Source organism: Phoenix dactylifera, chromosome 14 (genome assembly GCF_051530095.1).
Source record: "Phoenix dactylifera cultivar Ajwa chromosome 14, Ajwa_hap1_PhDact_Kaust_v1.1, whole genome shotgun sequence".
NCBI lineage: Eukaryota > Viridiplantae > Streptophyta > Magnoliopsida > Arecales > Arecaceae > Phoenix > Phoenix dactylifera.
Window position 1 is genome coordinate 18,588,133 of NC_143203.1, and position 23,419 is coordinate 18,611,551.

Genomic DNA, 23,419 nt, shown 5'->3' on the forward strand with positions numbered 1-23,419 from the left:
AGGAGGTTGCTCATGTTCGATCCCCCAAAGGCCCCATATGTCGAGTGCCAAAAGTAGTGAGAGCCATCTAAGATGCACCAAGCTCAAGCCAAGAGTGAAACAATAGCCATCCAAGTGTTTCAAATGCAGCAAAACAAGTGGCTTTTGAATCCAACAAGATATTGATGTCATGGTAATATTCATACCCTGCCAAAAACGATAAAAACAAGCACCACGGATATAAATATGACCACCACAGTAAAATTAGTTGAATCCCTTGGTCGATTCTATCTGAACTATGGAAGCTATTAGCAAAATTAGAACTCAAGATTGAAGACAAATGAGATATAATTTGTGGGGGGCACAACACCTTGTTGACATCTTAGTAGCCGGCCTTCTTGGGCCTTCATTATATCAAAATGGCAGATTGCAGCTACACCAAAAGCCTGAACACATGGGATGGCTAAAATGAAACTAACTGCAAGCATTAAATATTAGAATCTTACCAAGCTAGTCCTGGTTGCATGACTAGAGATCTACATATATGAGTGTGGCCAATGGAGAAGACTCACTTCCAACTAGCAAAATGTGGATCCAGATTTAAGCTATCATTCAAATTGGATCCAGCAGAAGTACATGAATTCTGCAACTTCTGAAGCAAACTGGGAAGCATTCCTGTTGCCTTTTCAGTGAGAACCTGATCTGATAATCTAGGTATCCACCGAAAGGTTACAAACCACAGTCATACTTGTCAAAGATTCCCAACCCCCATTAGCCTAATGTTTCAGTCAACACTTGGAAACAGAAAAATCTCTGGCACAGATGCAGGATCAAGCTCATAATATCCACGTAGCTTGCCGCCTCTTTCATCAGTCAGCCGGAATACAGGTATTTGATGAGAGAATCTCAAAAATTCATCTTCCGGTATCTCCATCATGGTAATGCTGTTTCCTTTTCTTTCAGGCCTGAATACAGCTCTGTAGCCAGTCAACTTAGTTAAAAGCAAAACTTTCATGCCAGAACCAGTGCGCTCACAAATCTCCACCACATCATACTCACAATTTTCAAAATCTGAAAGTGTCCATCCTGCATGCCAATTCTTGTATACAGCCCAAATCTCACCAATGCTGGGGAGGATAACATATTGGTTTTTTCTACCAGCTGGTCTGGCTTGTACAAGATGAGAAAAGGTATCAGTAGTATCAAATGCAATGCTCCCGGTAGCAACTTTAAATGTTCCACATCCAATTGGAAGCTCCTTTCCCAACCACTGTTTCTCCTCCTCTCTTGAAGGACAAGCCTCAAGCCATATCACATGCACTCTAAAATCCCCCAATTCAACCTTCCTTATCCAGCCATAATACTTGGGATATTTGTCAATATCACTATAGAGTGCCCAAATCTGACCCTGTTGAAACTTTTCAATAGACTTGCCTTCTTCAAAGTTATGGAACTCTGATTCAGGATATTCATAGGTAATCGGAATTTGAGATGATGACGTAGATGGATCGTGACACTCCGCATCACTGTTAGCATCGGCATTCCGAGAATCTACACTATTTTTGTCAATCTCTACTCTGGATGCCTTCATTTCATTGACAAGTTTTGAAGCAGTTGTTGTCATATGCTGACTTGTACTTGCCTGATGTTTCTCCTCATAAACTCCATTTGCCCCATGAGGAGAAAAGTCCTGAAATTTCATATTTTCAATTTCCTCAATTGTAATAGTTCCAAGCTTCTCTTCATCAACTGCAGTCTTAGAATGCAAAACACTACATTGATCATCCAACTTTTTAACTCTGTCTGTGATGCTGTCAAGACTGATGGAATGAAAAACCTCTTGAAAGTTATCAGGAAGGGATGCTGAATCAAGTTCAAAACAACCTTTTGGAATGCCTTCTCTTTCAGCTCCAGTCATCCTATAAGAAGGAATGTTGTGAGAAAATCTAAGTATTTCACTGGGTGGTATGACATATGGGGCTGTTATTTCGCCTTCTGCTCGGATGAACAAGCTCACAAAATCCCTTAACTTCACTAATGGAATAACCCTTATGCCGGTGCCTGCTGCAAAATCTGAAACAACTTCTACAATTTCATATTCATACAACCTGTGACTGTCTGGATCAGAGCTCCACCCAACATCCCAGTCCTTGAAAAGAGCCCAAACCTCGCCCTTCCTAGGACATATGTCATACGAGTTTCTTTTTCTTCCTTTTTTCCAAGAAATAACATGAGAGAACATCAGCCGGTCTTCGGTGACTTCTGATTTCCCCAGTCTGAAGTTCCCGCAAGCAACAGGCAATTCCTCATCAGACCATGCCATTTCATCTTCATTTCTGGGGTCATGCTCTAGCCAAGTAAAGCGCAGCTTGAAGTCTGGCTCATCAACATGCCTAATCCGAGCGTAGAATCTGGGCATCCCATCCAGATTATCATAGACTGCCCAGATCTGATCAACTGCAAATTGATCTGGATTCCTGAACTTCTCAAAGTCGCAAAATTCTGGATCAGGATAGGAAAAAGACCCATGATTAGGTGAAGCCTTTGAGCTCGAATCAACACTAGAATCAGTCCCAGCTCGAGATGTTTCGTCTTTCTCAATGGTCCCTTGTTTGCTTTCCCGCAATTTATCCATAGTCACTTCATTTTCATTTGGTAATTTTTCAGCATGTGCTGTGCCTTCATTCTGTTTGCTATCCATTTGTTCGTCAAAAATATTGTTCTCACTAGTTCCCACATCAACCCCATACGCATCACCATCTGACAAGTCTTTCTCTCTCCGATCAACATTACTTGATGATCCACCCTTTCTCAGCCTTTTACAACTAGAAGGATTCATGAAGTCATCATCGTCATCAGCATCGCTTCCATCTTCATTATAAGTGACATTTTGCTTCTGCCTGGTTGATCTTCGCAGATAATGGCTGGCATCTGCCCCAGCACCCTGCTCTGCAGGAGGACCATCATCAATAACTACATCTTCAATATCAGTGGCATCTGAATCACTAGATTCAACAACCGCTTTTCTGCCCCTCTTCTGGCTTGTCTTTACAGAAGGCTTAGCTACCTGCTCTTTCTTATTCACCTCTTTAAGCTTTACTTTTTCAAACTTCACCTCATTGCCTGCCCCACCTTCAACATCAACCTTACCATCTTCTTTTGCCTTGTTCACAGGTCCACATCCATGTTCAGAGTTGACTGCTGGTGTCCCACCCACACTACCCTGAAATGCGGTGCTCGAAGAAGCATTACCAAATTGAGTTTGCTGGCTGGTATTATGAGCTTGCTGACTGGGAAACTGCTGTGGTGGAATTCCAGAACTATTATATGAATAGCCCGAATTTGTCCCAGGAGGCACAGCTTGTGCATTTAAATCATATGCAATAAAAGGTTTTGAGCAATTCTGACAGCGGAGAGCTCTGTTTAATATTGTCTTGTAATACTGGTATCTCATGCAACAAAAAGGGCAAATGGTCCAAAAAGTCTGGGAACCAGTGAAAGCTGATGGCTGTTGCTGCTGCTGATTCAAACCATTAAAATTCATGGTATGAACATTGCTTCTAGCATAAGGAGTCTTCTTGGCCTGCTGAGAAGGCTGCCTTGATGGGGCAATTTTTGTGTTAGCATTGCTTTTGATGTCATGGAGGGACCGCTTCGCACGATCAGATAATGTCATATGTGCTTCTCCAATTAACTTGAACGCAGCTTCAGCACCTGCAAACTTGTTTTTATCAGGATGAAGTAAAAGAGCAAGTTTGCGATACTGCTTCTTGATAGATGAATCATCTGCTGATGGCTCTACTTGAAGAATTCCATACCAGTCTATTTCCCCATTGACTTTAACTGCAGCAGAGCAATGCACATCACAAACAGTTAAAATCTGAGAGATGTTATCAAGGTCAGGAAAGAGCTGTTGGGCCCTGAGAGCAATCTTCCGTGCCCCAATAAAATCTTTGTTTTGCATTCTTTTTTCGGCAATGTCCTTGGCTCTGATAGCCTCTTCCTTGTTGCACTCCATCATGATAAAATGATATAAGAATGCCCTTAAATTCCTTCATGTAAGATGTTTCAACCAAAACAGGCTATGTTTCCTCTTCATGCTTATTAATCCTCATGAAGCATGTGCAAAAGAGAAATATATATCTTCAAAACAAGCTTGCTTCTCTGATATAGAATTATAGCTGTTGAACAATACCAGGATCTGATATTGCAAGTAGGACCAACTGTCTCCAACAACAATTCTGCAGTCCTGGGACTTCAGCCACCAACATGTAGCAGACAGAGGGTTACTTGAACTTCAGTCCTAAAGCATAAAAAAAGAAAATTTGACACGGGATTGCAGATTCACATATGCAGTTTCCATATTTCACATATCTGAACTAAATCCAAGTCCAATAATGACAGATAAAACCACCAAAAGCTGGCTATATTGTTTGAATCCAAAACTTTTCTCAGATGCCTACCCTCATCAAGAGGAAGATGCAATGACCTCAAGTCTTATTTGCAGAATGAAATAATCCAATCCTGATTTTCTTTGTTGAAAATAGTGCTATCGGATAAGCAAAATTTACTGATTTTATTTACATAAAAAAGGAAAACTGATAAGCCTGCAAATCTAATACACGAAGAAAAAGATTAGCAACCATGGGAGATCAGTCTCATTCTATTGCAATAAGCAGAGAGCCTAGTGAGGGGCTTCCTTTCCAGAAAGAGATGACTATACCTGACCATCTATCTAACAGTTTTGGATTTATAGCTACAGTGTATGAAGGAAATTCAAAAATTAACATGAAGGCTATATTGATCTGAATTAATCTCTGTTGATTAACATGGAGGCTAAAACTACCATCACCATAGAATAAATCTACATCATATTTTACAGTTACATTTAAATTTCAATCACCCCTATATCTTGATCTTTAAAAGCACTTTCAATCACACAGACTCCATATATTCTAACTTTAAAGGGAAAAAAAAAAACTCGTCATACACATAAATCTGAACCTTTTATCAGCAATACATTATAATAAGATAAATTTAAATATTGACAAAGGATTCACCTTATTATAAGTATAATCCTACGTAACTCAAACTTCAAATCAAGCATGGAAGGCCAAAAATATAAAACTTCAGATTTCAGAAAATGGACTGCATGTTCCAGATCTCATAAAGGACTCCAAGAGGAGCATTCACCTAAATGAAAGAGAGGAAATTAAAGATATTGTCTTCGTAACTTGATAGAGACCACCATTTTGTAATCTTATAACAAGTGACACAATTCATAGACTAGAGGACTGCTAGTCAGAAGACAAGATAGTGCAGCAAAAGCTCAAAAATTCAATGACTTGTGGAAAATAGAAAATAAAGCGTGGCATGTCTGGACCATCCTATTGATATCAACTGATAATGACAACAAAATTATCAAGGAAAAGATAGTGTCCTGTTACAAGTCTTAGTGGGTGATAATTTACACCAGGATGTGTGTTAATGGTATCCCTTACAATAAGGATTTTAATCCAAAAGGTATTCGAAGTTAGTAATGAAAATAAGAAGAAAAATTGAAGTCAAGTTGGTTTAGTTTCAGTTTACTTTGTAATAATTAAAAAATTGGAGTTCCAGAACATTATTTACGTCAAAGTAGGTTTTAGGTCTAATTGTTGGTGGAAATATAGCCCTCCAGAATTGTAAGAGTAGGCCCTAGAATACTTAAGTAAATGATTAGTTTCTTTTTTTCATATCTCAACCAAGTTCTTTTCCATTTATTCCATTCTTATAAGTCTTTAGCATAATTAACAAATCATGTATGTAGCAACAGTCTCTCATCAGGTAAAGGAGAGGTATTGTCAAATGTAATTCAAGCCCCAAATAAAAAACCAAACAATGATCTACATATTTCCAATGGGGAGAGAGCACATGCAAACCTGCCAAATGTATTCTGGCTTGGAATGCTTACCTATAGACAATGCGTAAGAGATAGAATGGGGCTTATTCTAGAAAACTAGATAAAAAAGTGAGCTACTTAGCCATGATGCATCATACTTGTCTTTTGTGACGATTTAATATCATTTTTTATGTATCAATGAAATAATGCATCACCCATGACTTCCCTTTGCCATTAACATAACAACTTCCGATAGCTATCTACTTCCTATAGCTATCAATGCTCTCCTAACATTTCAGCATTATACGACCATCAAACTATGTTGCAGAGATGAGCAAAGAAACTTGACATGGTAGAAAGATACAGATTAAGCTAGACTAGAATTCAAAAATCTTGCAATAATTTTATAACTAGTATTACTATATATATAGAGAGAGAAAATTTAGTTATCAATGGTGGAACTTTCTTAAGAAGCATAGATCTGATATTTTAGATAAAACAATAAACAAAGGGCAGATTCTTAGGTGCCATTTGACATGACTTTAATTTCCTATTTTTAGAAATAGAAAAATAAAAATTCTACTTCTACGTTTCTAATTTTTAAAAACATAAACATGCCTGCTATAGTTAATACTTTTTAAAAACATAAATATGGTAGTGGTGGCAGCGGTGACAGTATTGGCATTGGAGGCAGCAACAGCAATGGTGGTGTTGGTGGTGAGGGGCTGCGGTGGTGTGGCAATGGCAGTTGTTTTAAAAAAAAAAAACAATGATAGCAGTGGCAGAGGCAGCAAAAAAGATGGCAGCATGGTGGAGACAAGGTGATGGCAGTCATGGTGGTGGCGACGGTGGCAGCAAAGGTGTGACGGAAGCAATGATAGCAATAGCAGCATGTGGCAATTGCAATGGTGGCAGCAGCAGTGGGTGAGGTGATGACATCAATGATGGTGGCTATGTCGGTTGTGGTAGTAAAAACATGAATTTCTTATTTTTAAAAATACCGAGCATAAGGATCTCTTACTTTCATTTTTTTCCAGAAATAATGAAAATAACTTTTTTTAAAAAAAATAGAAACAATAGCACCAAATATGTTTTTTGTTTCAGGTTCCATGTTTTTGTTTTTAGAATAAAAAAAAGAAATAAAATTGATGCCAAATAGGCCCTTAAAATCATATAGCTCGAAGGTTTGAGGAACAAGCAACAATTTCTCATATTTCGTAAATTAGAAGTTGCCATCTGTATACCAGATTTACTTCTAAACAGATTCGAAGTATCGAGGTGGGGAGTATTAATCAGGGATGGGTATGGCAATGGGTGGACAGATATATGGCCAATATGGTCTTGGTTGGCTTTTTGGGGTTAATTTTGGATTCATATAATTTTTAGGTGTAGGTTTTATGGTCCAACCAAAACCACAAATCATTTATTTTCATCTAGATCTACGCTCATGATTGATGAAATAAAATTAACCCTCATTTTGATTTTCAATTAAACACAAAATTCCACTCAAATTTTTGGAGGAATAAGGAAAAAAGGACAGGGTTGGAGATTTATCTAGCTCGAATGCTTTTCTAGCCCTAAAAATCAAAAGCCAACCTTCAACCCTATAAGCCAAACTCCCTAGGTAGCAAGGACGGCAGAACTGATATAGAGCACCGCACCGGTTCTCCGGCGGCACGAGTCAGTACAGGCCGTGCTGGGCCTGTACCGACGGAGGAGAGGGCACACAAACCGTGGGAGAGAGGGAGAGAGAGAAGGGGAAGAAAGGGAGGGAGAGGGAGCCCGACGGAGGTTGGCGGACGCCGGCATATATACACAAGCATCATGCACTATGCATATATACTAATGAAAAAAATAAAATAAATGTAAGCAAAGAATTGAAAAAATATAAATGATCAAAAAATAGAATTTAAATTTGCAGGCAAGTAGGATTGGCTCTCATAGATACAAGGTCAGCCCTTAATCAAGCATTAACCGTAGATAATTTAAAGTTAAATCAAGTACAATTAAACACTTTTCCCCTTTCTTCTACTACTCTTCGCCCTTCTCTCTCGTTGTCATTGAAGGAAATGTCTTTACAGGCCCAAGCAAAGTATGCATTAACCTAATAACCCAAGTTTTAAGATAGTGAGTGGGGGACAACCCAAACTTAAGCAAGACCCTCAATGGATGTATGGAATACTATGCTAGTATTAGTTCATCAGGCATATAAGGTAACTTCGAAGTGGACCTAACTTTGTTCACACTTTTCAAGAGTTGGTGTCCTGGAAGAACATAATCAAAAATGATCTTAACTCATTACTGGATCAGTTTTTAATGGTTGATGATGTTTGTAGTTAATATTGAAGTTCAAGCACATAAATAGCATCGCCTCATGCCATGTCATATCGATCCATGGTACTATAATTTGACCCTATCAATAATATTTGTAGCAATGTTTCTTGGACTCTATTAGCACATGTTTAACGAATAGGCTGCACACTAAATAAAATCATTATTTATTACAAAATAACATCAAAAGTACTTATTCTTGAAAAATTTATGCCAAATTGTATTTTCTTGGGTCAAGGACAAAAGAACCTTCCCTTCACAGCACAAAAAATCTTCCACCTCCATTCTAGAATTGAATCGAGCACATTCAAATTAACCCAAAATAGATCAATTGAGGGTTTAGCTAATGACTGGACTCAGAATTACAGTTATGGATGACAGTTTAGATTAGTTAAGTTACTAGAAAAATCATTATATTATGGGCATTTACATGGTCTTGAAATTGCATGTTATTCTTCTATGCAACTAATAGTTTTTGCCTTGAAATGAAAATTCATAAAATTCTTGAAAGGGTGGAAATTTAAAGGGAGAAATTTCCGAGTTCATGATTCCCTATCATCGCATATTTTTTCAATCATTTTATATTTTTTCCATTTTTAAATTTATCCTTTAACAATGAAACACCTTTTAAAATATCTCAACTTTCAAAATTTTGAATTCTGAATCATCAGCGAGAGAAAAATCATGATACTTGAGATTAAAAGCATCCAGATGCAACCTGAATATAATTTAATTATGAATCTATGAATTATTTAAAAAACTCGTTGATCAATGTTTAGACCAAAAGAAGATCAAACATCACCTAACTTTGTGTGGCCTTTGAAAATATCTCATGTTAGCTTTTTTGAACTATGCATGTTCCCTTCAAAAAAGTAAACTTTACTCATCCAGTTTTAATACTTAACACCTCAAAAAAGCTTTGAACTATTGGTTGGTACAGAATGTACCAGCCCACATGTACCATGCTGGCTTAGGACCAGTAAAAAGGAGCATTGGTGCAGGTGGTATCTAGCATAACCACATCCAAACCAACCCTAATCAAGTAGTTTAGGTCATACTGCATTCAAACCAGCTTGAACCAAGCCCAAATCAAGATCCAGACAATCCGACACTAATACAGCTCAAGACGACGTCTATTTGATTTGGCGGCTCATTTTCCACCATTTAACTATAAAACCTACGTGGTTTCACCAAAAATTGTCCTAGGTGTTTAAATAACAACTTTAGATAATAAAGAGTTCACTTCAAGCGCCGATACTCACAGGATTCACCTTGCATTAGTACATCTTATCTAATGCCAATTTCTCATCCTCTTTACAAGTTTGTAGAAGAACCATAAGAGAACTCTAAATATAACTAAGATCAAATCTTGTTTACTTACAATCTTAACAAAAAAATGACACAATAAGAATTATAAATAGAACTTCTTCAAAATAAGAAAGCTTTTGATACCAAAATTTCTCACCAAATCTCACTTAGACTAAGTAAACTTCAACACCTTCGAACAGAGTGAGTTATCAATCTAGAAAATACTTTCCAAATAGTGGCCAGACTTAGGCTTTATCTTAAATGGAGTTGTATCAAGTCTAATACTAGTTCATCTTAAACAGATTTAGACCCAGCTCTAATAACCATAGTTAAGTTTGAACCTACATATAAAGTATTGGCACATAATTTTGAATTCGACTAGAATCAAGAGCCTTATATTGTTGATATAGTCTGGTTACGTGCACACACACACACACAGCCCATATGTAGATATTGTATATCATGTATTTTTCAGTTACAGCTATGCAAATTAGGATTTGTTGGACATGATTATGGACTTATATTCGACTTGAATCTAGCAAGATGCTAATTTGGTGGGATTCATTCCCCAAAAACCTAATCAAGCTTGATATTTTGCAGTAGAGAAATCTTAGTTTGTCTATTTCCAAATGCAACTATTCACATATTGTATCACCTCTCTTTTTGCAACAAAGGGGTAATCATGTAATTACATTGTCAGGCATTGATTGTTTTAGACAAACAATTAGAAGTTTCATGTGCACTAAGAGGTGAACAAAAATAAAATGGCCATTCAAATGTAGACATGTTGAAGTAAAGATTAAGGTAGAACATCTCTTGCTGCATATAGTACAAATCAGATCATGATATTTGTGATGTTGCTTGACCATAGTGGTTTACTATTTTTCAAAAAAGGAATTTTGAAGTGTGATAATAGGATTTCTACTTTAGTAGAGTACTTGAAGTTCACAATTGTCTCTACCCACCCATACTAGCAACCATTTACTAAAAAATATTTATTCCAGAGTCTATACATGCATTAAATAAAAGGAAACAAATGTAAATATCTAATCAAGTCTTTTTGAGTCATTGACTTCAGCATACACAGAAAATCATGACTAGAGCACTTAAATTGGAACTCCAATCTTATCTATTGCAACAAAGAAAATATCAAATTGTCGCATGGGCTTATCATTTGATGCAGAACCAACGTGAGAGGGATTAAAAAAATGGGACAAGTGGGGTTTGATAGCTTTCAAAAATTAGTGTAAAGGAAAGAGAGGTCTATGTCAATTTAGGTCAAAAACTTCTTTATGTAAAGTTACCAGAGTACGATTAACCTTTGGCTTTGAAATCATACGATTAACCTTTGGATTTGAAATCACTGCTTATATACCTGACATTCGCTATAATTTATAAGTGTAGTATTAGTAAGAGGAGGAAGGGTTAACCGATGCCTTCTAAGAGAGTAGTTGTTGATTGGTATTAATCCTCCCCCCGTCCAATTATGGTTGGCGTTCCTAGAGATGGAAGTACTGACCTATTATCATGAAGGGTTGGTTAGGGGAATTTTGCTTAAGCATTTGACTCCAAGATTTCCATATGACTTATTTCTTCATTATTTTGTATCTAATGATATTATTAAATGGAAGAAGAAAGATCCATTTAGTTTCTCATTGCCTACCATCTTTTTCTCATGTTTTATTTCTTCATTTTCTCTAGCATTTCTTAGTTATGACATGTATGAGAAAATTTAGTGACATTTGAGAAATAGTGGCATGCTAAATTGCAACTCGCAAACTTTGAATGGAAATTATAATAATAGAGATAAATTTTAGCAATATTAGGGGTGGCAATTAGGCCGGGTTGGACCATATATAGGTTGGCTATAAGTTTGGTCAAAAAATTAATCAACCCGAACCCGACCAGCTTATTAAATAGGTCAAAAATTTAGACCCGGACATTTTATTAAATAGGCAATCCAACCTAACCTATAATTGGCCGAATCAAGTTAAGCAAGTTCGTGGTTTAATTATTGCCACTTCTAGTTCTAGGTGATACTAAAAAAGAGTATGAAAGTCATCAAAAGTATAAACATCTTTTTTATAGAATAATAATAATTATAAACTAAGAAAAGCCTACATATTTTATCTTACAAGTATTCAACTCCATGTCATTAAGTTTTTTTCTTCAAGTTCCTTGTTATTTCTTTTCCTTTGTTTTCCATCCATTCCTCTCTTTCCTTAAAATTATAAACATTATCGATATTTCTCTACCTTTCTTTTTGAAAATTTAACATCTTTTCTCCATTTTTTGTTCTTTTTGGATCTATGTAAACCCATGGATCTCTTAACTTTAAGACCTACATAAAAAATCAATAAACTTTTATTCTTTATTGCTTAGTTATCATTTTGTAGTATCTTATTTTATTTTTTAAAATAAATTCAACATCTTTTTATTCTAGAATAATAGTAGTATTGATTTTTCTTATTTTTCACAACAAGGCATATAGTTCTAGATAACTTGCTCTTTACTCAACTAAGTTGAAATAATATTTTGTAAGAGAAATAATTATCTCACTAGATTTTTAATATTATTTGCACATTTTGAGGGAGTACGAAAGCATTTTAATTAATCATCCAGCTTGGTTTTTTATTATATCTATAATTTTCTTCCAATATTTACGAATACCTAACAATTATAAGTTTAAACTTTCCATTTATTTCATTTATCTCAATTTAAGGAAACTTCAATCTCTTCACTTCTATTGCACACACATGACCACACACATTAATTTGTGAAACTAGTATAAGATGTCCCCATAAACATCTTACATATATATATAAATTTATATACACATGAAATTATCTCATTATCTACATCCCATCATTTCTTTTATTAATTTTTAATATTTAATTTATCTTGTGTATCAATCAATACCCTTGGTAACATGATCCTCAATAATGGCAACACTACCATGCCTACCGCTAGTCGACACACCTCATACATAGATCGAACCTTGGTTAAAGCAAAAAACGCATATTCATTCACTTATCGATGGTCCCCTAATAACATGTGAATCACAATGGGGGTGCTAAATTGACTAGCTTTTCTGCCACATATTTAACTATTTTTGATCTTTCAACAAATTTTATGCGATGACAGCTTGGATGCAATTGGTACCATGAAGGAAGCACTTTACAAGTCTTAAAGGGTATTATTGAATTTGATATAAGTGGAAATGAAGTACAAAGTTGCGGTAATAGATGTTGCAACGGGTGGGAAGAGTTTCAACGTGTTAGGCCACTAAAAATAGCGCTATGCTCATATCTCATCGCATCTACAAACATGAAAAACCAGTGGAATTCAAGAGGCATGGGAATTTATAATTATTTGCAAATCATTTGTTGATGAAATAAGAAATGGTTATCTGTAAGAGTTAAATTCCTACAGAAGCATTAGTGGATAGCCAAAATTATATCAAAAGACTTACTTTTCCCAAAAATCTCTTTGGAATTTAAAGTCCAATGTTTACAATTCATTGCAACCTTGCAAAATCAAAGTTTAATCTTGACAGAATGCTTATTGACATTTAATAAAATGACAAAATGAAAATGCCTTACAAATTTTTTTTTGATGAAAAGTCCAAAATGACACTGTTTCTGATAATTTCATTTTGAAATTCTGAATCATTTTTCAAATCGTATACATGCTACTAAGAGTTAATAAAGCCACAAAGTCAAATATTAAACAATAGAAAGTGCCCGAGCACATAAGTTGAGCATAGTAGATAAGAAAATATAGAGTGGATTTTTAACAAAACAAGATAGAATGGGGTCAAAGGCAAGTAGATTATAGGGCAGACGAGTTGCATTAATCAAAAGTAAAATACTAAAACACCAACAAAGATGGAAAGAGGAAGGCCTAATGATGAGTTTGAAATGGACAAATGTCAAAGATTATATCCCTCAATAGGAATGAAAGGCAAAGGAGTTGTAAGGCCAATCCCAAGAAGTTGAAACAAGGGTTTCTTATTATGGTTAAGGTCATCCCAAGTTGAGGACTGAAAGGTTCTCATCATGCCCATTTCTCTACTATTTTAATAGCAGAATCTTTCTATGACTGGACCTTCCATCTCTATCTCTACTATTTTAGTGGCAGAAGCTTTCGGTGGCCATACCTCATTTGTTTCTGAAGAACTGCCCTTCTGTAGCCAGATTTTTTTAAAAAACTAAGTGAACATAATTAATAATGATGTTAATATAATCGAGTGAAAGAGGAAATAAATAAAAGTCCCCTGATACATCTTCCATTTCCATGACTAGGAAATTGAAGAAGTGACAGTCCATGGGCCCACTTCCATCCTAGCTATCTAGCAAGTGAATACAGCCATTCCAGTTTCCGACTTCCATGAACATTTCTCCATTCGAAAAATCATTGACATTCACTTATCCTCTCATGTGCCTTGCACATGCAGCACACTATAAAAGGATAAATAGCGGAATTATCATGCTCTTTATAAGTTGGATGAATTTGTAAAGCCAACCTAAAATTGCTGGAACAAGGCTTGTTGATTTTGGTTATTTTACCTTACTGAAGGATTGAAAGGATGTCCTTACTCCAAGAAGGATAAATGGGGAAATTTCATGCTTTTTTTTAGTTGGAAATTTTACTGATCATAAAAGTAATTGTATTTTTAATTACTGTCATGAATCTTATGGTAAGTTACATGTGAAAAAAAAAACTACTCAACCTACAATATGAACCAGAACCACTATGTAAAGAGGAAGAACAGGGATAAAAATGAAAATCATGTCAAAAAGAAAATCCGAAAGCCAATCGCAGAAAGGTGGGTCACAACTGTAACCTACACAGCAGAAGACTAAAGTAATGACAATAAAATGTCCATCAAAACAGGATCATTTATGAAGCACAACTCCAAGCGAAGAAGGCTCCGCAGATGAATTCAGCATCAGAATAGAACCTCCCAGAAAATGTGCAAGCATCAAACCTTTTAATAAATGAAAATATAACCAGATAAATTCCCGCTCTCGATTCTTTGAAATTTACTAGCAGAACTTGCGCAGATCTTGTGATGCAAAGTTCATAGCACAAATTTTTGTCCTAAGAAAACAAAGTCCTTATGAAAATAAATATGTACTATCCACAACTTCCACAATTATATAAATGGAAAATTTGAGCAAAAAATAAAGTGTATAAAAACTCAGGTCAGCATGTACGGAGGGGTCCATAACATATATCGACAAAAATCCATAAATTTCATGAATAACACCTTACTCACCTTAGCGAGATCATATATTGCAGCTCTACAAAGATCCAGAAAGAAGAACACAATCTCAAAACCTGCAAAATGAAAAATCTTTAGTTTCAAATTCTTAGACATGCGATATTTTTTGGAGTCATCAACTTCATAAAAATAATGTTTTCTCACCTTAGTCAATTCATAAAAGTAGATATTGCAATACAAAGGTGATCTAGATAAAAGCCCATGATCTCAAAATCTGCAAAACAAATATCACTAGCTTCAAAATCTTTAGAGATACGATTATTCTTTCAGGTTTAAGCTTTTCATAAAAGGATTAAAAAGTTTCCAATCGGGTTAGCAGCAATGCCCCACATCTTATCTAACCAAAATGCAAACCCTTCCAATGATTCCGCAAACAAAATGACAAAAACACTCGGCAGTCATTTTACACTTACGGCATGCTTGACTCCCCCCAAATGAATTCCATGCATGAACAGAAATGTATCAAATGCCAAAAAAACCCGTTTATAGGCCAAAAAGCGATCTCAGTAGCTAGTCACAGTAAACCGTCAAACTTTTGAATGACTCGAACCATCCATAGTGTTTTAAGATTCCAGAAAAAGAAAAACCATCACCTTCGAAACCATCTTAACATTTATTAAAGGAAAAAAAAATGATTCAGAAGAAGACCACCTCTCCATTAAAAAGTTTAGAATTTAAAATTCAACAAAATATGCAGAGAAAAATGACATGACCCGAAAAACAACTTGGTAAGCAAATTCCACCTCAAAATCGCGCATACCATCTAATCTCAAAAATGATTCATCACTTGCCACAAAACGAGAACATTGCAACCAAAACCCTACATTCCACCGACCAACCAGACAAAGCTTAAAACCCTAAACTCTTACCAGAACAGAAATGGCGAGCCCAGAACGAAACAACCAGCTCAGCAACGAGAAATGCTTAAGGTAACGAATCGAGGGCGAGAACAGAGCAACGGAACCGCGTACCCTCCCGTAGCATCCGAGCAAACCCGACAAGAGAGAAAAGCAGAGTGACGAGACAGCAACCAGGGAGCAGGTCGGAAACTTCGAGAGGCCAGAGGCGGAGCTCCGCCTCACAGTGGCGGCGCCCCCTCCCGGAACCCTAAGCGGGTGGCCGAGGAGATGAGGAGGAGCAGGGCTTCGAGAAAACCCAAAACTGGAGAAAGTTCGAGAATCGAGAGAGAGAGAAAGAAGGGTGGGGAGACGGGAAAAAAAAAAATGGAGGGGAGCGGAATGGGGGAAATTCGGGGACTCCGCTTACCCGCGGCCGCGGAACCTTAACAAAAAAAAATAATAGAGAACAATACCGAGGGGGTGACTGAGAGAGAGAAGAGGAGGGGGTTGGGGGGGCGAGGTTATATGAGAAATGAATGGGGAGTATTTGACAAATATTTGGCACGTGCAGCTGCATGTGATGTTTCATGGACGGGTGCGTTTGGATCCAAATACTAGAAGAAGTGTACAAGTATTTTATATTTATATTTTTTGGAAAATATATTTGTAATTTTTGAAAACACCTTGTACAGCTAGGGAGAGAGGAGGAGAGAAAAAAATAAAATATATCCAACATATTTACCTGGCCAAAATGGAAGAGTCTAGAAGGCTGGAGAGATTTTTTTTTTATATAAAGAAAGCTGGAGAGATTTACCTATGTTACAATGATAAAAAATATATATATTATTACAATAATATTATTATTATAGTAAGAAATAAATTTTGTTCGTACTCAAATTCCGTTTGGTTTAAGATTGAAGTAGAGAGCTCTGATCGCCAATTTTCAATCTTCCATGAGAAAGGTTTGGAGATAGTCTCATATAATCGACCTCCAATAAGTTAAGCTATGTATAGAAAGCGATTTTATTTTTTATTTTTTTTCTCTGGACTAATATGCAAAAAAAATACTATATTTTTTATCTCAATTTACGTTCACCAAGAGAAGTGCAGAGTGCCATATTTTTCTCAACCGCCTCAACTCTAAAAGTTAGAGTTTTCCTATATCAAGTGTATTACCCATGTAAAACTCAATTTAAGATAATGATAAATAGTCATCTATAGTGTAAACTATAGCTATGGCATGTCGCTATTTATAATAAGCTAATAGAGAAACTTATCGATCACAATTAAATTAGATGATAGTAGAAATATATGCTTATACCAAACCAACAAAAATCATTGAAATAGTAATATAATAGAGATATTGTTAAAAGATGTCGCCAGAAATCTATACATTTACTAACGTATCTTTCATATGAACCTTGAAAAAAATAAAAAGGTGGAAGTGTAAATCTTATTAAATTAATTAAAGGATATCAGTGAAATCCTATAAGAGTGGAGGAAAATGTTAAATAAGACCAAAAATTGAATAAGAGTTGAAAATAAGTATCTACAATTATATAGGTGCAAATATTCTCACACAATGACATTATCTAGAAATGATCCAATTTGGTGAATCTTCATAAAAAGTAAAATCATATAATTAGTTACACGAAAAAATGGATGCAAAGCTATCCAATATAATCATTTTTATTAGAATGAGTATTATTGATGTATTATTAAGTTTTGAAGAAGGACAAGAATAGTTTATTTAAAAAAAAAGAGGACAAGTATAGGTAAGAAGCAACACCACCGTTAAAACCACATTCATATTGCGGTGAAAAGATAAAGTATTCTAGGCAATATATATATATTAGTAAAATAAAGTCTTCAAACAATCAGCTATTAGTCAGATAGCATCAAATGTCCCATTATTTCTTTTATATTAGTAGCTAGTTTGGCTTTCTTCGATGAATTGAAATACCCTCTTTAGTAATATACCAATTGGATCCATAAGATCTTCTTCCATCCCTCCTTGCCTTCTCTCATATTTCTTACTTCTAGAATCTCATGTATCTTTCTACCTCTTTTGGAATTTTTAATTTTAGATGGTTAATAGAATTTGAAAAACAATGAAAAAAATAAAAAAGCTCTTTGAAAAGAGATGCAAAGAGCCTACTGCTATATATGTTAAGGTTTGAAAAATTTGGCAACATCTTGTTTTTGATAGCCAACCTTTATATGCCTTATCACTAAACAAAACCATTATCATCAGTAATCTCTTTTGGACTAGCTAATTCCAAACTTTCAACCCAAAATTTCATTAAGATGTGAAGGCCATATTTATGGAGTGTCTTACAATAGAGTGTTGATTACTTTTTTAGATGTTATCATCACTTACTTTATCTTGTCTAACTATGAAAGGTGTAAGTCAGTGTGATTTATAGTACTAAAAATAATATTTAGAGGGGATTTAAGGGATAAAAATATTAAAATTAGAGATATTTGATGTAGGCTAGGAGATACTGATGCAAGTTTCGAAGCAACACAGTGAAAGTAAAGCAAACTACACTAATAATTTAAACTAAAAATTAATTAGAAAAGAAGAAGTAGAATATATTAATCTAAAATCAAATAAGAACTAGAACCTAATGTAAGAAGGATAAACAAGAGCATTACCTTGCTATTGAAGTCCACATTGATGTTTGGAATCCATGAAGGATATTTGAAGAAGGCTTAAATTTGCAAAAATCTATCAACACATCATCAACAATTCTTAGAATCCACCAAGATTTGCTTTAGAATCCATCAAAGCCCCTAGAGAATCCAATATGCAAAGCAAGAACACAAATATAATATGCATTCGTAAACAAAGCTTTCATTAATTGATTTCTGCATACATACATATATATTTATAGGCTTTGGGTCTCTTACATTGATAGATAAATGGGATGCTTGTAAAGTTCAATTAAGACTTAGATAACTTCAAACCTAAGCAATTTAGAACAAATCCTTCATCCTAGAGACATTTTAGATACAAAAATGAGTAACAATAGACTTTATGCCATCCAAATAGTTGGACAGCACATTAAATAATGTTAGATGAATTTCTATTTGATTTGGAGTTGAACTAGGATGGTATCAGGGCTCTAAAACTCAAACTCGGTATGATGGCAAGATTTTTGTCATCTAAATAGGTCAGAGAATATGGCTACTATGGTCTAACTTTTAATCGGACAGTGGAGCTTCTGCTTTCTAAATTCTAGCCAAACTACAATGATACTACTTCCATAATTCTACCAGAAACTTCTTATCCAAGCTTTCTTAAGTTGATTCAAGAAGCTTTGAAAAGTTAACTCGATGTTGGACATGACAAAAGTACTTAAACTCAATCTGTATCGATCATTCTAAAATCATCTTTAAACTAATTTGCATCAGACTTCCAATTGTCATCGCACCTTGACTTAAGGTTGGGATTCCAGCCTACATCATATATATTCATAATCAAAGCAATACGGCTGAAAATAGCTGGAACGATGGTTGAGTTAAATAAAAAAATAGTGGTATAAGGAATACATTTACTTGTAATGATGTCCACACGAATACTTCTTATACAATAAAATATGGACAAGCAAATTATTATTGCCAAAATAAACTAAGATTGTTAATTCTTAATATATATTCTTTCTATATATTATTTTAAAGTAATATTGAAGGTAAAAGAGAAAATTGAGCATAATATGATATTTCTCACCCTCTCTCCATAACAAAAACTAAGAGACCCCCACTTTTTATCCTATTGCTGCATTTGCTAATTTATTTTGTATCTAATGATATGATTAAATGGAAGAAGAAAGATTCATTTAGTTTCTCATTACCTACCATCTTTTTCTTATATCTTATTTCTTCATTTTCTCTAGCATTTCTTAGTTATGACATGTATGAGAAAATTTAGAGATATTTAAAAAATAGTGGCATGCTAAATTACAACTTGCAAGCTTGGAATAAAAATTCTAATAATAGAGATAACTTTTAGCAATATTATTGGTGGCAATTAGGTCAAGTTGGACCATATATAGGTTGGCTACAAGTTTGGCCAAAAATTTATTAACTTGAACTTGACCTACTTATTAAATAGGTCAAAAATTTAGACCCGAACATTTTATTAAATAGGCAATCCAACCTAACCTATAATTAACCGAATCAAGTTAAGCAAGTTAATGGTTTAAGCATTGCCATTTCTAGGTGGTACTAAAAAAAACTATGCATCGAGAGTATAAACATCTTTTTTATAAAATAATAATAATTATAAACTAGGAAAAGCCTACTTATTTTATCTTACAAGTATTCAACTCCATGTCATTAAGATTTTTTCTTTGAATTCCTTGTAATTTTTTCTCCTTTGTTTTCCATCCATTCCTCTCTTTCCTTGAAATTATAAACATTACCGATATTTTTCTACCTTTCTTTTTGAAAATTTAACATCTTTTCTCCATTTTTTATTCTTTTTGGATCTATATAAAACCATAGATCTCTTAACTTTAAGACCTACATAAAAAATCAATAAACTTTTATTCTTTATTACTTAGATATCATTTTGTAGTATCTTATTTTATATTTTTTAAATAAATTCAACATATTTTTATCCTAGAATAATAGTAATATTGATTTTTGTTATTTTTCACAACAAGGCATATAGTTCTAGATAACTTGCTCTTCATTCAACTAACTTGAAATAATATTTTGTAAGAGAAATAATTATCTCACTAGATTTTTAATATTATTTGCACATTTTGAGGGAGTATGAAAGCATCTTAATTAACCATCCACCTTACTTTTTTATTAGATCTATATTTTTCTTTCAATATTTACGAGTACCTAACAATTATAAGTTTAAACTTTCCATTTAATTCATTTACCTCAATTTATGAAAACTCCAATCTCTTCACTTCTACTGCGCGCACACACACATATTAATATGTGAAACTAGTATAAGATGTCCCCATAAACATCTTACATATGTATAAAAATTTATATACACATGAAATTATCTCATTATCTACATCCCATCATTTATTTTATTAATTTTTAATATTTAATTTATCTTGTGTATCCGAAAATAAGTAGTTCAACATGAACTATAATAAATATATTATTGATGTCTTGTGACTAAACCTATACTAATTTTTTTTAATTGTATTAAATCTAATTTTTCTATTTGCATGTATCTATTTTTTTCTGTTTGTGATTTACTAAATTGATTTGAATATGAAAGTTTTATCTATCCTCTTTGTTTATTGCTTATTATTTACGAATCATTGTTGAGAAAATTTTGGTAAATTTGTGCTTAATTGCATGCTTGATACATCTAATTCTATTTTGTTATCTAAAATTTCTTTTATCTAGTCTAGCTAAATTCTCATATTTTTATTAAAAAATTAAAATATTTATATGTAATATGTAGTTAATCTTAAACTTTGATAGGTAAAACAATAAAAATGTAATGATTATAGATAATTGGATGTAAACTGATATAGAAAAACTACTAAATCTTTGTAGCTTTCTTGGTTCCTTTCAAACTTATCTTTGATATTTTGTATAAGTCATTCTCTTTTGAGCTAACCTTTAAAAAAAAGGATAGAGAATCATTATTATTATTTATAATTACACATGCATATATTATATAAACATACATACACACACACACATACGTACATACACACTCACACACCCATAGAAAAACTACTAAATCTTTGTAGCTTTCTTGGTTCCTTTCAAACTTATCTTTGATATTTTGTATAAGTCATTCTCTTTTGAGCTAACCTTTAAAAAAAAGGATAGAGAATCATTATTATTATTTATAATTACACATGCATATATTATATAAACATACACACACACACACACATACGTACATACACACACACACACACACACACACACACACACACACACACACACACACACATATATATATATATATATGCATACATGAATTTAAATAAGCATATAAATGTATTATGTTTAAATTAGATTCACTTCGAGACTAACTCATAACCTAGAAAACTTGATCTAATATAACCTAATAAAATAATCAATGACAGGGAAAATAGTGATACAAAGCAGTTGTTAAGGACTAAAAATTTATTTGATACGCCATAGATTTAAATTATAGTCAAAATAAAATTTTAGACATTAGGAAAAGAAGAGTTGATAGTAGAGAAGCTACGGAAGAAACTATAAAAGTATTGTGTTGATGAAGTTGTGGATAAAGACTAGTGCCAAAGATGGTAAAGGAGAGCAGATAGTGAAAGCGGTAGGATGAAGATGATATGAAGAGTTACAATGAGAGTGGAAGTGAAGAAATAGAGAACAACTATGATATAAATATAACAATATATAAGAACTAAGATGGGGACAAGGAAGGATGAGAAAGCTCATGATGGAAAATAACAATAATAAAGATCAAAAGTAGGGAATAAATGAAAAGCAAAAAAAAAAACGATTTAGGAAAAGGTGATTGATAATATACTTGCTTGAGTCGAGGCATGAAGAGGCAAAAGAGAAGAAAGGGAAGGAGGAGGTATGGTTGGATTACTAAAATAAAAAAGCAAATAGGGTAAGTTTAGAGATTATTTTAGATTATTTTTTATTCTACATATTAGTGGTGTTGGGTTGGTTATTAGTGGATCAGGTTGTCTCTAGATTGATTCTAATTCAATGTTTCGTTTATGATCATGTAAGATATAATTGAATATCTAGCCTGGATAATAGTTGATAAGTTCTAAGTTGTTTGCTTTGTATATTATATAGACTAAATACTGTATTTAAACTAGTATTATATATTATAATTTATGTTAAATTATACTACATATTAGTGGTGTTGGGTTGGTTATTAGTAGATCAAGTTGTCTCTAGATTGGCTTTAATTCAATTAATGCTACATTACTGGGTCAGGCTATATTAGTTTACCATAATAAAAAATAATTTTAATTTGATATGACTTTAGTATAATTGATTATAATTGGATGAAAGCAAAGATTTAATCCACTAATAGACTAAATTTGAGAGAAGGGGGGGGGGGGATCAAAAGGGGATAATTACCTCCCCAAAATATGGGCTTGCAACATATTAATTAAGACTCCGATTGTAATAACCCAAAAAAAAAATTTTATATAAAAAAGGATAGAATAGTCCTTTAAAATTGATATAAGGGGTAAAATTGGAAGGAATCAAAAGTTAATGGCATAACAGTAGATATGTTGAAGTGTTAGGGGCAAAATGAAAATTTAATAATATTAAACAAAGGGTGAACAGTGCTTGATGTGATTTAATTGGGGGGGGTTTGTGCTGTGTCGGTGGAATGAAACAGAGGAGGGGGCTGAGTCTCAGGCGGTGGAATCAAACAGAGAGAAAGAAAAGAAAAAAAAAGAGAGGAGAAGAAGAAGAAGAAAGAAGAAAGAAAAAAGAGGAAGAGGATTTGAGGTGGAGGGGAGCCCCGGTTGCGCTGCCAGTTGAAGGAAAAAGCATAGGTCTCCTTCCTCTCTACGCAAGGACCCAAGTTTCAGAAGAGAAAAAGGTAAATACCCATCCCTACCTAGTTTTCTAATGAAATTAGGCTATACAAAGGGTGGATGTGGTCTAAATAAGTGGTTAAAGGAGAGGAAATCGGATTTCGACAAGTTTTTCCGGCACTGCGGAAAAACTGTGTCGAAGTCCCAAATTAGATGAATTATTTTGGGGGCCAATCAGCCTCCGATGATGATGCATGTTACCATTCTGAAAATTTCTATGAGTGTAGAATGTTAGATAAAA

At 34.1% G+C, this 23,419-nt stretch overlaps 1 protein-coding gene across 8 annotated transcripts; it reads right to left on the reverse strand.

The window, feature by feature from the left end:
* Window positions 1-309: 309 nt before the first annotated feature.
* Window positions 310-16,139, reverse strand: LOC103696336 (uncharacterized). 8 transcript variants are annotated; one of them, XM_088710228.2, is made up of 5 exons: window positions 15,656-16,130; window positions 14,931-15,000; window positions 14,781-14,842; window positions 5,040-5,172; window positions 310-4,282 (listed from the first exon to the last, which is right to left on the reverse strand). In XM_088710228.2, exon 5 carries the CDS (start codon window positions 3,998-4,000, stop codon window positions 764-766), a length of 3,237 nt encoding a protein of 1,078 aa, XP_088566354.1. In that variant the 5' UTR covers window positions 4,001-4,282; window positions 5,040-5,172; window positions 14,781-14,842; window positions 14,931-15,000; window positions 15,656-16,130; the 3' UTR covers window positions 310-763. The 8 variants fall into 8 exon arrangements, 7 of the variants coding, with proteins under 7 accessions (XP_088566354.1, XP_026656651.1, XP_008776154.1 ...); XM_026800850.4 differs by lacking the exon at window positions 5,040-5,172 and having other exon boundaries at window positions 310-4,234; XM_008777932.6 differs by lacking the exon at window positions 5,040-5,172.
* Between the last annotated feature and the right edge of the window lie 7,280 nt (window positions 16,140-23,419).

Excerpts from the sequence above, each read along its gene's own strand:
- LOC103696336 (XM_088710229.2), bottom strand. The coding sequence starts at position 4,000 with ATGATGGAGTGCAACAAGGAAGAGGCTATCAGAGCCAAGGACATTGCC.